Below are 17,715 nucleotides of genomic sequence, written 5' to 3' on the forward strand. Positions count from 1 at the left end.
AAAGTAGGGCTTGGGTTACTTTCTCCCCCCTTGCCTTGCGTTTTGGTCATGGGAGAGTAAGACGGTTGCGAAAGCTTCAGGAGATTTATTGATAAACGTTGTTGGGTTGTTTGGTTGGTTGCTTGCTTGCAGTGTTTCTCCAGACACCAGAGCCGTCGTTAAAAAAAAAAAAAAAAAGGTATATCTGGTTTGAACTTTGACTTAACTCGGTTAGCATTCACACAACATAAATCATTTGTGTCGTCCTCCCACGCCGTGCCCTGCTCTCAGTGCTGGGGATACAAACGTGGAAGACGCGCACGTACACATGCCTGCTCTCGCGGGCGAGGTATAGGATTTAGGTCAAGCCTTTAACTGTGGCTGTTCGCTACTCTTTACTGCCTTTATATAAATAGGACCTGTTAGAATTCTGGTAGATGTCATTGTTTAATTTTCATCTTGCTTCCTTATAATTATACGCAAAGCTCTGCTTTGTAGGAATATAAAATCTATTTTGTCGATAGTTGTGTAAGAAGGATACTTGACTGTCCTGTAGTACACAGAATCTTCGCCGAAAAGCATTTAGTCTCTTTTGACTTTTCTGAAAATATAATTTCACTGCCAAAATATTTATCTTCCATTTTTTCCTTTTCAACAAGACTGCAGAAGTACAGTCTAATTACCTACCATGTGTAACATCCAAATCATGTTTTTGTTGGTGGCACACCTTGATTTTCTGCAACCTGCCTTGCTTTATTGATTCAGTTAATTCCAATTCTTTATTATAAGCTAGAGTGTTCTTACCTACACTGCTTTTCACCTAAGAGTCCTCTAGTTCTCATCATGATGTTGATGTTAATTCACACCTCTACCTCCCATAATTGGATTGTATGTAAATAATTGTCTAATACTTGATTGATAAATTTATCATAAAAGCTCTTGGCAAGAGGAAGTCAGGACAGTCTTTTACTCAGCATTTAACTTGATTTTATAGTTGTCCTGTTATACATGGTTAGCATTTACAGATTGTTGGTTAGATAATTTTTTTAAAGTAATTTTTTTAGCAACACTTAGTATTAATTCCATTATCCTCATAGCCTTGTTAATAAACTGGTTAAAAACGGTTTTTATCTTTTGTTTGAAAATTCAGTATATTTAGTAAATTTGCCGTCACTGACCATTATAAAAAGATCTAATATTTTACAAGTATTTGCTTAAAATTACTTCTTTTTTGTAGGAAGACCAACACTACCTTCTGAAGTTGGAATAATAATTTGTGATATCACTAATCCAGCCTCACTTGATGAAATGGCTAAACAGGCAACAGTTGTCCTCAGTTGTGTAGGACCAGTAAGTTATTAATGCTTCTTTGTATCAGAACAAACAACCCATTCATTTCAAGCAAATTGTGGTATTTTAAATTCCAGGGGAACATAAAGGCAAGGCAAAAAGAGTTGATTTAAGGCCTTAACCCCACATGGTGAGTTTTCACTTCTTGGGAGGAGGAAATTGATATGACCAAAGGAGGGGGTGATAGGTTCTTTGTGACACTATACTCGAGGATCATGTGCTGGTTTTTTCATTGATTAGAACTGTGGTCACCAACTTTTTTTTTTAAATTATATTCCCATTCAGTAAATAGTGTTTGAGCCTGTACCCCTTATATATTTTTATTTATTGATAAATTATGTTATTGTATTACTGTACAAATATATATTAAAAACAGGTACACAAAAATAGAGACTGAAAGCATTCATTTATTCAATAAATATTTATTGAATTCTTACATATTTAAAAGGGACTATTCTAGGCACCTGAAACATAGTGGTGAACAAAATAGAAAATCCCTCCTGGACCTTACATTCTAGTGCAGGAGACAAAAAAAAAAAAGGATTATAATATTAAGTAATATTTTTGAAGAAAAATAAAGCAGGGTGAGGAGATTAGGAGATTGTTCATGCTATAATCAATTAATGGTCAGAAAAGGCCTCTATGAGGAATTGACATTTGAACAGATATCTGAATGAAGTAAGAGAAAAATCATAGAATAACTGAGAAGAGTGTTCCAGTGAATGGCAAGAACAGAAAGGAGTCCCAGGCTGAGAATGTGCTTGGCAAGATTGAGGAATGTGAGAGGCTAGTATGACTGGAGACCCATAAGCAGGACAGAGAGGTGGGAAGTTAAATTGGAGAGGTAACCAGGAACTTGATCATTTTTAGGGCTTATAAGCCAAGCTCAGGATTTGTATTTTCTTCTAAGTATGACAGAGTCATTGGACTTTGTGTAAGAGCTTGTTCTTACCCTGAAATTACTCTGAAGTTTTGGAAATTTTTTGATTTCTGAAAGGAAAATAGAGGACCAACAGTTGTAATAGTTCCAGGAAAAACAACACCAAAGTAGTAGTAAGAAAGGTGGTGAGAAGTAGTTGACAATATGTTTTCAAAGAACTGCCAACAGTTTTTGCTATTGTACTGGATGTGCAAGGGAGGAGTCAAGGACGACTCCAAGACTTAGGCCTGTGTAATGGGTGAATGGTGATGGCATTTACCGATCTAGGGGAACCATCACGATTGGCAAAAAACCTTGGAAAGCTAAGACTTTAGAAAATTGTTAATTTTAAAATATTTATTGAAAGTGAAATTTCTTTTTTTAAAATTATTAGTAAATTAAAATATATTTAAAGTATTGTTTATTTAGATTAACTCTTATCCAGCTTCACATTCCATCGTCCATTGCTATAATTACTCTTCTTCTAAACACGTAAACTGTATTTAACCTTCCTGTCCATGAGCAGGGAATGTGTTTCCACCTAGTTAGATCTTTTTTCATTTCTTTTAGCAATGTTACGTAGTTTTCTGTGTACAAGTCCTCTGTCCCTAGTTAAGTTCATTCCTAGGTACTTGATTCTTTTAGTTGCTGTTTTGAATGGAATTTTTTTCCTTAACTGACTCCTTAGTTAGGTCATTGCTTGTGATTAGAAACGTTACTGATTTTTGCACATTAATTTTATTTCTCCCCACCTTGCTGAATTTGTTTATTAGCTCAAGTAACTTTGATATAGGTTTCTCAGGATTTTCCGAGTATAGTTATCATGTCGTCTGCAAATAATGCAAGTTTTATTCCCTCTTTTCCAAATTTGGATGCCTTTTATTTCTTTTTCCTTGCCTGATTGCTCTAGCTAGAATTTCTAGTACAATGTTGACTAATAGTGGTGACAGAAAGCATTTTTGTCTCATTACTGATTTTAGGGGGAAAGCTTTCAGTTTCTTTCTGTTGAGTACTATGTTGGCTAGGGTTTTTCATATATGCCCTTTATCATATGAAGAAGTTACCTTTGATTCCTGTCTTTTGAAGTGTTTTTATCAGAAAAGTATGTTGAATTTTGTCAGCATCAGTCGAGATGATCATGTGATTTTTCCCTTTCGATTTGTTAATGTGCAGTATTACATTAATTGATTTTCTTGTGTTGACCTATCCCTGCATTCTTGATATAACCCCCATTTGGTCATGGTGTATAATTCTTTTAATGTGTTGGATTTGATTTGCTAGTATTTTGTTGAGAATTTTTGCATCTATGTTTGTTAGGGACATTGGCCTGTAGTTTTCCTTTCTTAAGCATTTACCTCGTTTTGGTATTAAAATGATGTTAGCTTCATAAAATAAATTAGGTAGTGTTCCTTTTTCCTCAGTTTTCTGGAAAAGTTTGAGCAGGATTGGTGTTCGACTTTTAGTTTATATATGTTTAAAGTATATGATCAATATAATAAGAAGTCCATGTAAGTGATATAAGTAAATTCAAAGTGTAAACTTATATCTTTCTGCATAGAAAGTCCAAATATCTTCTACAATGATACATTGCCTCAGAAGTTGTATTTCAGTAATTTTGTATGGTTGGTTAATGGCAGAGGAGGAACTAGAAGTAAGTATAGCAGGTCCAGTCTAGTAATTCCAATGTTATTGCCATTCTCAAGAATGTGGGGGCAGGTAGTCTGTGGAAATGAGGCTATGAAACTGATGTTTAGGTTAAGAAGATAGCCCATTTGACCTATTTGAAAGATTAATCGTTGCATTGCCCTGCCTTTACTTAAGTGTTTCTTTACCTTATTTCTTTAAAGCTGGAAGCAAAGTTTTCCTCCTTACTCAGTCTTCATAAAGGGAAAGATCTATTATACTTTCTTTGAAGTGGGACCAAATGTTGAATTAGTAGTTAGTTACATTCAGATTTTTAATTTCTTGAGTTTGAGCAGCAAATAATTTGGGAGATCTACTATTGAACAAGCTCAGAATGTGTACTTCCCAAGCGTTCTCTTCCTCTTGTTTTGGGCACCCTGTTCAGCTAATTAGAAGTCCTGTTGTACTGCCTTTTTATATATCTCATCCTTAGTATATCCTGGCACTTCCTTAGCTTAGTTATTCATCATTTATCTGCCTCCTGTTTTGTTCGCCAGTACTGCATACAAGATATATCTGTACTATAGATCTTGCACTACTGTTCTGTTTAAAATCCTTCAAAAGAGCCTAGTAATCTGGAAAAGGTAACATCCAAACGTGGTACTCATGAACCTTCTTTACCTGGCCCTAGCATTTATTTACTAGACTCATCTCTTGCCACTCCTCTCTCACTTACTCTGTGCTTCATGTATACTGAACAGCTTGAAGTTTCATTTATGTCCTTTACTTTTCCCTTTATCTGGGTTTTTCTTTTTCCTGGCAAATCCTTACTCATCCTTCAGAATTCTATAAAACTTTCCTTCTATTGTAGATATGGTGGGTTTCCTCTGTAATCCTATCATATACCTTGTTTATTTTTGCTGTTAGAGGTGATATGGTACAGTTATGTTATTCTCAATTTATCTTTAGATTTCTTTATTAACATTTGATTTCTTAATAACTAATACTCTATTTCCAAGACAGAATCATATTTCATTCATTTAAACTTGCTAAGTAAGAGTAAATTGTTGGTTTTCTTGATTTCCCTCAGTATCGATTTTATGGAGAACCTGTGGTAAAAGCATGTATTGAAAATGGAGCTAGCTGTATCGACATCTCTGGAGAACCTCAGGTACAGAAAATGGAAAATGAAAAAACATGGAATAATGATGTAATTTTCCCTTCAATGAAGTGGAAAATAAATACTTAGTGCAATTTTGTAGACATATTTTTGAAGTTGATGATTTCTTTCTAGTATTGTAGAAATGGATTCCTGCAGAAGTACGCATTCATACCTGTAGTAGAGCTCTGATGCTAAGGCTTAATCTTCAGTTTTCTTGAGTTTTTTTGTTTTCCACAGCCTCATTTATTTCAGGTCCTTTGTGTTTGGAGTATGCTGGTTTTTATAGCTAATGAATGTTATAAACTGAATTAATCAAAATAGGTGCTGTGTATAATTCTCAAAATTACACTCTTGCCACTTTTTCATTAGGAATTCCCTTTAAACATCAGATATCTTTACAGTATTTACAGAAAAGTAAATGTAAAGTCTCTTCAACCTAAAAAGTGTAAATGTTCACATTTTTTAAATGTTTACCACATGCCCGACATTGTGCTAAGCACTTGGTGTAGCTTTTTAAAGTTATTCCTCTCAACATTCCTGTGAAGTAGGCCCTACATCCTATGGAAGCTTAGTAACTTGCTTAAAGTCATGCAGTTAAACTAAGTAGAAGAACTAGGATTTGAATGGAAGTTTGCTAGACTGCAGGAAGTGGTGTGTTAATAAGCACTAAACTATGCTGTCTCCCTTAAAACTTAACCTTATGTGTTTCTTATGCTGATTATCACGTGTGCCAATATAATACATACTAGAGTTTATCAATGAGAATAAATATGTGAAATGCCAGGAAAATGTAAATGACTAAAATTGGTTCAAGAAGAGGTAGAAAACATGAATGAAACAAAACTAGCTAATTCATGTTATTTAAAATATTTCGTAGCATAGAAAACGGTGAAAACCTTCTGAGTCATTTTATAAGCCACCATAAAAGTGGTGTTAAAACCTAAGAAAGATCAGAATATATAAATAACTCTTATAACTTGATAATAGCAAGAAATAGTTGAAAGATAAATAACTTTAGTTAAAAAATGGGTGAAATAGAAGAGACAATCTCCTGTGCAGAAGAATTCCAGATAATTTATGTAGCTACTCTGCTCTCAAACAGAGAGAAGCATATGTCCCCATTCTTTAAATGTGACTTCCCTCCAGGGTATAGTATGCAAAGAAAGGAAAAAATGCTTTTCAGTGGCGATACCTTATGAACACTCCCTCAGCCACATGATCAAAGTCAGCATCCATAGTGTTAAATCATGTTGCAAGTATGTAGACATGATATGATGTGATAAAAATGGCACTTTAACTCTGTAGTCTTCTTCCCCCCAAATGCATAAACCCAGTGTAATCACAAGCCAAACATTAGATAAATTCCCTTAAAGGGCATCCTACAAAATACCTGACATTCTTCTCAAAACTGTGAAGGTCATCAAAACCAAGAAAAATCTGAGAAATTATCACAGCCAAGAGGAACATAAGGAGACATGGCACAGCTAAATGTAAGATGGTATCCTGTGTGGGATCCTGGAATAGAAAAAGGACAGACATTAAGTAAAAACTAAGAAAATCTAAAAAAGTATTCCCTTTAGTGAATAACAGTGTATCATTATTGAGTCATTAATTGTAACAAATGTTAAGTTAAAAAAAATTAATAATAAGGAAACTGAGTTCAGGGTATATAGGAACTTTCTGTACTATCTTCTAAATGCATAGATGTATGTCTGTAATGATGTTCTTCTGGTTATTGTGATTTTGGATAATTTTTTTTGGTTTTGTATTTTTCTATAGTTTTATTTTTAATAATAAATATTTTTCCTTTTAAAGGTCTTAAAAATATTGATAGTGCTATTAAGTCACATCAGCATATTTTCCATATCACCTGGCACGTGGTAGATATTTGCTGAATACTTAAAAACAAATTTTAGTGATTAATATTTTCACTGCAGAGCTGTATTGATGGGCATTTTTGAAGTTTAATTGATTTGTCTTTAAAATTAAACCATTTAATATTGGTATGGGTGTTTCTGTATAACCCTGATTCAAATTTTTGTCCTGAATTTTTTAGTTTCTAGAACTGATGTATTGGAAATACCATGAGAAAGCTGCAGAAAAGGGGGTTTATATCATTGGAAGCAGTGGCTTTGACTCTATTCCAGCAGATCTGGGCGTACTATATACCAGAAATAAAATGAATGGTAATTATTGATTAATAAGCAATAATTTGAGTTTGTTATTTGAAAGTCTTCGTGTTTATAATTGTGATTGCCTAAAATTTAATTGGGAAAAGAAACATAGCTATAAATGGGTGATGTTAATATGCAGCCTTTTTGAATAAAAAGTTATCCTTAACATTAGAATGTTGACACTATTGTTTTTTGTGATTTGGAGATAGTACTGTAAGTCTTGTAAAATCCATTGTCTCAATGTAGTTTTAGTTAGAGCTGTGTAATTTCTGACAGAAAATGTTGGCAACCATTATAAATCCAAACTTGCTGTATTAGGAATTAACACATTTTAAACTGTAACTTAAACTGATATTATAGTTAAAAGCTTTTAAATGTTTTAACTAACAAAGCTAGAAAGTATTGAACAAAGAATCTGGCATCTTTTTTTACCCCATTTATAAAATGCAGACAACTTAAGTATGGAAAAAAATCATCAATATTATAATTAAAAAATGAAAATTACTTGTGTCGTACATATTTCAAAAGTATCCATTTAGAAAATGACCTGAAATAGATAATTCTGCTGCCATATAAACTGTTCTAGAGCTTAAAAAGATGAAAAGTATTTCAGTTTATATTAAAAAGTTAACTCTGAAGCCGAATCCTAACAAAGCACAAAAAACAGTCTTCTGTGAGAAATTAAAGGTAAAAACATGCTAAATAAAATTGTAATGAATATCCAGTGGCATTTTTTTTCTTCCTACAATGGCATTTTAAAAGAATAATATATCAAGACCAAGATTAAATAACAGAAAATGACATAATCATCACTTCGGAAAATCAAAGGTGAAAATAAGTCCTTCTCAGTAAATGATTTGAAAATTCATGCATTCCATTTGCTCATTTCAGAGTCTTAGGAATTTAGGAATAGAATACCATTTAACCTAATAAATGTCAGAAAGCAAAAGCCAACATCATACTTAATAGTGAAACAATAAAGCCTTTCCTATTAAAAAGAGGAATGTAACTTGAACATATTTAAAATACTTAGTTTTCCTACCCGTGGACCTTGCTTATCTCTCTGTTTATTAGAAAATTCTTTTAAGTGTGTGAAATTTAGAAGTTTTCTTCATGATCGTTCCACATATTTATTTCTTACTGAGATTATTCCTAAATATTTAATAGTTTTGTTATTTTGACTATGTCATTTTTTATTCTTCTTAAGGGAGAAATAGGTTTACCCAGAAATACTATTTTCAGAAATCCAGGGATCAGCATTTTAACAATTAACCCAGATGATTTTTGATACAGGTGGTCCATATCTTGTTCCATTCTGTTTTAGGTTGTCTGTGTTCTTTTCCTTGAATAAAAGTTAGATCACAGAGCCATATATGTAGGCTGCACTCTCTTAGCAACCCTCAGAATCATCTTCATTGAGTTCCACTTTAATGATATGTTCTTGGATTTCAAAAGGAGTTAGACTGGTGACATTTATGTGGCTTTAGTTCTCATTGTTAATGATGTGGTCATTTGTTAATGTTGCTGTGGGCTACTCTGTCAGGCCCCATGTTTTAATTTTCTCTAGGAATTAAAACCAGGAACAGTCTCTCTTAAGAGAATGAAATATTTCATTTTGTTAGATTTTGAGAATTAGCCAGTGCAGTGTGTTTCTTATTTGCCTTAGTGCTCTTTAGGAACTTAAAGATTAATGTAATACTTACCACTGTATTCCTCATGGTTTTCATAATTGATTTCTCCTTTTTTTTTTCTTGCATTGGTTTTCTATTTTTATTTTAACAGCCTTTTAAAAAAAAACTGTTTTGTAAGTCAACAAAGACCAAGACTGTTTTGATAGCTTTTTCTGTATATTCATTGTTAGTGACTACACATAAGCCTTCTTGAAATGTGTAATATTGAAAACCCTAGAATAATTCCCATAGTTCTAATCTTGAGGACTGTCTTGATCGGTCTTCCAGAATGAGTGAACTAAAATTGTTGCCTTATTGAGTAAGGTTTTTAGTGTTATCAGTTTAATTACTAGAGAAGATTTTTTAAGTAAATAGTAAAGTTTATGCTAAGCTATTTTTCCTGGCAGTTTATCAGACCTCAGCTGCTTCTTAAGTCTGTTTATAATAATATAATAAAACTGCTTTATCTATGTAGACTTTTTGATGATATCAGCTGCAGTCTTAGTAAAAGCAGTCCTTAAATGAATCAGGATAGTTTATTATTACATGTCCTAGTTGAATTGATTTTGATTTCACTTTTACCATTCTCCTACTCTTTTAGGTACTTTGACTGCTGTGGAAAGTTTCTTGACTATACATTCAGGACCTGAGGTTAGTTTTTCTGTTTGTCAGTATTTTATAAGGTAATAATAATATTTAAGAAATGACAAATGCCTCTTCAGAATGTGAGATTATGAAATTTTATACATCTTTGTAATTTTTTTTGTGATCATTCCGTTCTTGTTATATAATCAGTAACATACACTGTTATCACGTAGTCGTATATTCATCATCATGATCATTTCTTAGAACATCTGCATCAATTCAGAAAAAGCAATAAAAAGAAAACAAAAAAAATTCATACATACCATATCCCTTACCCCTCCCCTTCACCAATCACCAGCATTTCAATCTACTAAATTTATTTTAACATTTGTTCCCCCTATTATTTATTTACTTTTAATTCATATGTTTTACTTGTCCATCGATAAAGGTAGACAAAAGGAGCATCAGCACAAGACTCTCAAAACCACACAGTCACACTGACAGCCATATCATCATACAGTTATCTTTAAGAAACATCGCCACTGGAGCACAGCTCCACATTTTCAGGTAGTTCCTCCAGCCTCTCCATTACACCGTAACTAAACAGGTGATATCTATTTAATGCATAAGAATAACCTCCAGGATAACCTCTTGACTCTGTTTGGAATCTCTCAGCCATTGACACTTTATTTTGTCTTATTTCGCTCTTCCCCATTTTGGTCGAGAAGATTTTCTCAATTCCTTGATGCTGATTTCTAGCTCATTCTAGGATTTCTGTCCCACATTGCCCTTGAAAGGCCCACCCCCCCCCGGGAGTCATGTCCCACGTAGAGAGGGGGAGGGCAGTGAGTTTACTTGCTGTGTCGGCTGAGATAGAGAGGCCACATCTGAGCAACAAAAGAGATTCTTTTGGGGGTGACTTTTAGGCCTAATTTTAAGTAGGCTTAGCCTATCCTTTGAGGGATTAAGTTTCATATGAACAAACCCAAAGTTTGGAGGCTCGGCCTATTGCTTTGGCTGTCCCCACTGCCTGTGAGAATATCAAGAATTCTCCACTTGGGGAAGTTGAATTTTCCCCTTTTCTCACCATTCCACCTAAGGACTCTGCACATACTTCCCTGTTCACTGTTCAAATCACTCTGGGATTTATCTGGGCATCACTCTGGACAAACCTACAAAATCTCATGCCCTACTCAAGGATGCAAGTACTGTGGTGTTCGATTAAGCTGTCCACATAAGTAATATTAGGAAATGCACTAGTCAAAATATAAAGTTTGTACCAAATAGACATTTTTTGCTTGTCTAACATAAACGTTAAAGTTTTTAAATATTAAATACCATGTATTTTCAACACCCTGTCTTAGTAATTTTTAATATATAAAAGTCACTGTGTTTACTTAAAGATACTGGAATACTGAGGATTATTCTGATTTAAATTATTTTAAAAGCTGTACAGTTCATTATATTAGAATGAATTACCATAATCCCAACATTAAAGTATCTGTCATTGTGCAATAAATGTTGTTACCAAGAAAATTATCGTTTTAATGCAAATTTTTGCATTTTTATTATGTACCTAACTCAGGGTTAGATGCTTAAGATAGATTAAGCATCTAAACATCTAAGATTAAACATCTAAGATGTTTAATCTTAGATGTTTAAGATAGACATCTTAAACCTTATATGCCCTTATCTGATCTGCTTTTCCTTTTCAAATGTGCTCTACCCACAGCTTATCCTTTCCAATTTCAGTTGATAATGACCTTGTCTTTCCAATTGTTTAGGTCAAACAGTGGTCATCCTGATTTCTCTTGAATAACTCTCATCCCACCTTTCAGGAAATACTATTGATTCTTCTTTCAAAATATCTCTGTAATCTAACCACTTTTTGTCACCTCCCTTGCTTCCATCGTCTGCCAAGCCACCTTTGTATTTCATTTGGATTACTGAAATAGCCTGTGGACTGGTTTTCGGTCTTTTACTCTTTCTCTCCTATAGTCTGTTCTCAACACAGCTGCCAGGTTCATCTTTTGCAAACATAACTCAGATCTTGTCACTTCTCAGCTCAGAAATTCTTCAGGGGCTCCATTTGCATTCAGAATGAAAGCCAAAGTCCTGACAGCAGCTTACAAAGTTATAAATGATCTAGCCAAAATGACCTCTCCTACATTATCCCCTGGCTCATTCTGTTCCAGTTCCACTGACCTCTGCTACTCCTTGAACATGCCAGCCTACTTCTGTCTTAGGGCTTGTATACTGGTTATTTCTTTTGCCTGATAACGGTTCTCCAGGATCTCTGCATGGTGAACTTCCTTACCTCCAGGTTTTAAAATATCACTGTCTTGATGAGGCTTGTAATGACCATCCTATTTAAAATTGCAAATCAGTCCTCTTTGGCACTCTCAGTTCATGTTACCTACTCTCCTTTCTGCTCATTTCTATAGCTCTTATCACAGTTTTGTTATTTATTTGTTTATTCATTCTTATCTTTTATCCTTTATAGCAGGTAGATTTTCAGAAAAGTTTTGCAGAAAATACTGAGTTCCCATATACTGGTGCCCTCCCCTACACAGTATTCACTATAATTAATGTTTTCACTGGTGTGGTACGTTTTTCAAAACTGACGAACCAATATTATTATAATTATTGTATTAAGTGAAGTTCATAGTTTACATTGGGGATCACTATGTGTACAGTCCTATGTTTTTGCTTTTTTTACATTTTTTATCGTGGTAACTTATACAACATCAGATTTCCCATTTTAATTACTTTTAAGTATACAATTCAGTAGTGTTAATTACATGTGCAGTGTTGTACTACCATCATCACCACCTGTTACTGAAACTTATCACCCCAAACAGAAATTCTGTACCAATTAAGCATTAACTCCCCATTCCCTATTCTCAGCCTGGCCTCTGGTAACCTGTACTTTCATTTCTTGACTCTGTGAATTTGCTTATTATAATTATTTCATATCAGTGAGATCATACAATATTTATCCTTTTGTATAACTTATTTCATTCGTCATGATGTCCTCAAGGTTCATTTGGTATTGCATTTATTAGAATCTCATTCCTTTTTATAGATGAATAATATTCCATTGTATGTATATACCATGTTTTATTTATCCATTCATCGGTTGATGAATGCTTGGATTGCTCCCATCTTCTGACAGTTGTGAATAATGTCACTGTGAACATCGGTACACAGATATGTGTTTGAGTTCTTGTTTTCACTTATTTTTGGGTGTACCTGGGAATGAGTGAGCCGGGTCATATGGTATTTCTATACTTGACTTTCTGAGGAATAGCCAAACTGTTTTCCATAGTGGGTCTACTGTTTTACACTCCCACCAGCAATGAATGAATGTTCCTATTTCTCCACATTCTTTACAATGCTTGCAGTTTTCAGTTTTTTAATTAGTGGCCATTCTAATGGATAGGAAATGGTATCTCATTGTGGTTTTGATTTGTATTTCCTAGTGTTTTTTGTCCAATTACTTTTTAAATGTTGGAGTGATATGTAAGATGTGATCATTCAAATTTGAATGTAAGACGTTAAAATTCTCTAAAGTTTCTGCATTAGTATTTAAATAAAAACTAAAATGTTCCATCATTTCGTTCACTTTCAGTTTCCTGTTTGGTCTCAGAGATGTATGGGGATTCTTTGCCATGAGCTGCTCCCATGATTTCACTGGCCTTCTACAGGGCTTTCTTTCCTACAGCTTTGTTTTCCAGGCCATGTACAGCCATTCTAGCTTCAACCACATAGAAGCCACATTAAGGGAATACAAAGGTTAATGTTTATTAGGGTTTAATGATTTTCTATCTGTACTGCAGGGCTTCTTTCTAGTCTTGCATATATAGGCATATGCCCATGGCTTAGTATATCATGTGTAACATGTATATGTTACAATCAGACATGGAGCTCATCTTTCCCTGACTGAGCTTGCAGGTTTCCAACAGCTCATTAGAAGATTTGTAGTGCTTGGCCTTCCAGGACTTTTCAGTGACATTGTATCATGTCATAGATGACTTCCGATTTCCCCTTTAGCCTTATTCTTGTCTTCAATAGTGTGTTCCTGGCACTTGCAGGTAAAAAAGAAAAATCTGTTAACCAGTTACTCCTATCTTCTGTTGGATATAAGTGGTCAGTATATAGCTGGTAACAATCTCATCTCCTAGGTTAATTTTCACTATAGTTCTTAACTTGTGCCAGTGTCCCCTTGTAGGTCACAATCACATTCGGGTAGCTACTGTGATTCATCGGTGTGACATCAGGAAATATCATTGATCGCAAACGAGGAAGTCATTTATTTTCAGTTGTGAAGCTATTACAGTTAACCTTTGCAAAAAGTACTAGCAGGCCATCACTGTTGGGAAATTCTAGGTATTTAAAGTAAAAGTGATGTAGAACCACAGTGTCACTCTGGAGTAAATCCTTCTCATTATCTTACTTACCTAGATGTGATTCAAATTACTTCACAGTTAACAGTTTCTCTGAAGGTGTGTTCTCTGGGTGGATTTTCTGTTTGGTCAGAATTCTTGCCATTAGCCTTAACAGTCACAGAGGGACTCCAGTTTTCCCCGAAAACAATCATGGGAGAACAGTTTGTTGTGGGCCAATATTTATGAGATGAATGTGGACCAGCAACTGGGATAGATGGATAATTCACCTATCAGCAAGTGCCCACTATGACCCCAGGAGCTCCAAGAAAAGTATAGTTTAAGTGCAGTTTGATCTCTGTCCTTAAAAGGCCTTTAAGCTATTGGTTTTCTGAACTGTGAGTGTTGTCTTTGATATTTAACAACAATGAATTCCTAGCAAAGCAGTACTCGTAATGGTATCCCTGTAGTTAACTTTGCCCACGTAGGTACAGGCCAGGCAGGAAAGGTGCAAGTTCCCCGCCTGGAAGGACTGTAAGGCCTGCAGCTCCCTGCCCTTGCCTGATCTGCAGAACCTCTTCTTACTGCTGTTGCCCTCTGCCCTCATGGTAGCAGCAAGACAGGCAGTTGGTGGAATGTGGGCCTGGGCCATCACAGGGGGAAGCCTTCCCTGATCTACCTATGTCAGAAGCTGTAGCTCCCTGCTAGCTATTTTTGAAAAAGTGTCATCCTGAGTTGCTGGGGATGGGATGGGAAGCTGCTGAAGGGATGGCAGTTGAACCTGGTCCTTGTGGAGCTGACCCAGCTGCCCCGTCTGTAGGACCCTCTGTCTCCTTGATCTGTTTTGTAAGTGGTGTGATAGAAGTCTATATTCACTCTTTTGTATATGAATATCCAGTTTTCCCAGCACCGTTTGTTGAAGAGACTCTTTTTTCCCCATTGTGTGGACTTTGCATCCTTGTCAAAAATCAGTGATAGTCAGTCTGATTCCCTGCTGCCCGAGTGGTGGTTTTGAGACGTGGCACTCTGACCTCAAGAACCATGTTGAACTTTGCCATCTTTGTTGATAATCTTGCTGGCATTGGTAGGAGCAGTGCTTTACCTCTACCTGGCTTCCAGACAAGCTGCGGGGATTCTTGGGATTACTCCAATTGAAGAAAAATATGGTACTTGTTCTAGTTTGCTAGCTGCCGGAATGCAACACACCAGAGACAGATTGGCTTTTAATAAAAGGGGATTTATTTTGTTGGTTCTTCAGAGGAAAGGCAGCTAACTTTCCACTGAGGTTCTTTCTTACGTGGAAGGCACAGGATGGTCTCTGCTAGTCTTCTCTCCAGGCCCCTGGGTTCCAACAACTTTCCCTGGGGTGACCTCCCTCTGTACCTCCAAAGGCCTGGGCTGAGCTGCAAGTGCTGAGATGAGGAATGCCTGCCAAGCTTCTAGACTGTGCTACATTGCGTTCTCTCATTTAAGCACAAGCCAATTAAATCAAACGTCACTCATTGCAGCAGACACGCCTCCTAGCTGACTGCGGATGTAATTAGCAACAGATGAGATTCACCTACAATTGGCTCATGTCCACAGCAACAGAACTAGGTGCTTTCACCTGGCCAAGTTGACAACTGAATCTAACTACCACAGTACTCTTCCAGATATTGTAAACAGTGGAAGTTTACATGAGTTCCTGGTTAATTTGCATGAGAGATATGGATCTGTGGTTTCTTTCTGGTTTGGCAGGTGCTTTGTGGTTAGTTTGGGCACTTTCTTTATGTACTGAAGCAGCATATCAGCCCCAATAAAACTTCGGATCCCTTTGAAACTTTGCTCAAGTCATCATTAAGGTATCAGTCTGGTGGTGGGGATGCAAGTGAAAACTATGAGGGAAAAATTGCTTGAAAATGGTGACTGATTCTTTGTAATTTTGTTCTCCTGTTAAAGCTTTCTGAAGAATTTTTAGATAAATGGCTCTCCTTTGCAGAGATCCAGCATGATTGCCTCTGTCAGCATTTGCTTGGTTTTGCTATGAAGTCTGTTAACACAGATGGTAATGGGTAGTACATTGAAGTTGACGAGAAAGTGTTCTAGTTTGCTAGCTGCTGGAATGCAATATACCAGGAATGGAATGGCTTTTTAAAAGGGGAATTTAACAAGTTGCTAGTTTGCAGTTCTGAGGCCAAGGAAATGTCCCAATTAAAGCAAGTCTATAGAAATATCCAACCTAAGGCATCCAGGGAAAGATACCTTGATTCAAGAAGGTCAACAAAGTTCAGGGTTTCTCTCTCAAGTGGAAAGGCACATGGCGAACACAGGGTTTCTCTCTTGGCTGGAAGGGCACATGGCAAGCATCACATCATCTGCTAGCTTTCTCCAACTCCCCAGGAGGCGTTTTCCTTCTTCATCTCCAAAAGTTGCTGGACTCTTTGCTTCGTAGATTGGCGGCATTCTTTTGTGGCTTTCTTTTGGCTCTGTTGTTGTCTGCTCTCTCAGTCTCCTGGCTATTTCTCTTGTTGTTCTAAGCTTTTTTTCAAAGTGCTTCTTCTCTTAAAGGATTCTGGTAAAACCAATCAAGACCCCCCTGGAATGGGTGGAGACACATCTCCACCTAATCAGGTTTAATACCCACAGTGATTGAGTCACATCTCCATAGAGATAAGCTAATTAAAGTTTCCAACATACATTACTGAATAGGGATTAGAAGAAACGGCTGCTTTTATAAAATGGGATTAGGATTAAAACATGATTTTTCTAGGGTACATAAATTATTTCAAACCAGCACAGGAAGGCATTAGTTTCCAGAAAAATCATGGCGTGGTTTGGTCTGAGATTGGGAAAGGATTTCTAGATGGGTCACTTGATAAACATTCAACTCAGAAAAAACAATATAAAGATCCCCTTAGGCAACTGGAATTGATTTTAAAGAAAATCATAAAAGAACAAAAAGGAAGGAACTTCAGTTACCATATTTTTGTTGACTCTTTACTACAGGGAAATCCAATGACCAGCAGATCTGAGAAGAGAGTATATTTTCTTTGGCAATTATGCATCTGGGCAATCTAGTTTTTTTTTTCCTGTTATTTTAAAAATTTATTTTTTATTAGCGAAATTGTAGGTTTAAAGAAAAATTATGCAGAAAATACAGGTTTCCCATAGACCTTCCCTTACACGTTCAGTTTTTCCTATCATAACAGTTTACATTAGTGTAGCAGCTTTGTTACAATACATAAAACAATATTATTGTATTATACTATTAACTATATTCCACAGTTTATATTAGGGTTCATTGTGTTGTACAGTCCTTTGATTTTTTTTTTGAATATTAGTTACCATCTATTTTCAACACCCTGTATTGACATTCCTTTGTTCTTCCTCATGCAGAAACGTTTTTAAATTTGTACGTTTAGTCACTATCATTATACACTCTAGGCATTCCTAGATTATACCATCTCAGTCTTTATCATTTATCTTTCCTTCTGATTTCCTTTGTGTCCCCAGCCCTCCTCCCTCTGTTGTTCTCACATTTAGCTTCATTCAGTGTCCTAACGTTATTGTATTACAATTAGGTAGTATTGTGCTATCCATTTCTGAATTTTTAGTCAGTCCCGTTGCACAATCTGTATCCCTTCAGTTCCAATTACCCAATATCTACCCTATTTCTATCTCCTGTTTGTCTCTGTTCTTCACTGAAATTCTCCAAGTTCATTCATTAATGTTAGTTCATATCAGTGAGACCATACAGTATTTGTCCTTTCGTTTCTGGCTAATCTCACTCAGCATAATGTCCTTGAGGTCCATGTTGTTACATACTTCATAGCTTTATTCTGTCTTACAGCTGCATAATATTCCGTCATTTGTATATACCACAGCTTGT

General features: G+C 35.6%; 1 protein-coding gene and 1 pseudogene across 1 annotated transcript in view; one reads left to right on the forward strand and one right to left on the reverse strand.

The window, feature by feature from the left end:
- The window catches only part of SCCPDH (saccharopine dehydrogenase (putative)), a 69,011-nt gene that overhangs the window by 691 nt on the left and 50,605 nt on the right, over positions 1-17,715 (forward strand). Inside the window, exons 2-5 of the mRNA XM_077168540.1 lie at positions 1,217-1,329; positions 4,962-5,042; positions 7,090-7,219; positions 9,479-9,528. Coding sequence (XP_077024655.1) covers positions 1,217-1,329; positions 4,962-5,042; positions 7,090-7,219; positions 9,479-9,528 — 374 coding nt within the window. The remainder of the gene's footprint in view (positions 1-1,216; positions 1,330-4,961; positions 5,043-7,089; positions 7,220-9,478; positions 9,529-17,715) is intronic.
- LOC143689471 (N-lysine methyltransferase SMYD2 pseudogene) lies at positions 13,062-14,454 on the reverse strand (annotated as a pseudogene).

This window comes from Tamandua tetradactyla, chromosome 7 (assembly GCF_023851605.1).
Source record: "Tamandua tetradactyla isolate mTamTet1 chromosome 7, mTamTet1.pri, whole genome shotgun sequence".
Lineage (NCBI taxonomy): Eukaryota > Metazoa > Chordata > Mammalia > Pilosa > Myrmecophagidae > Tamandua > Tamandua tetradactyla.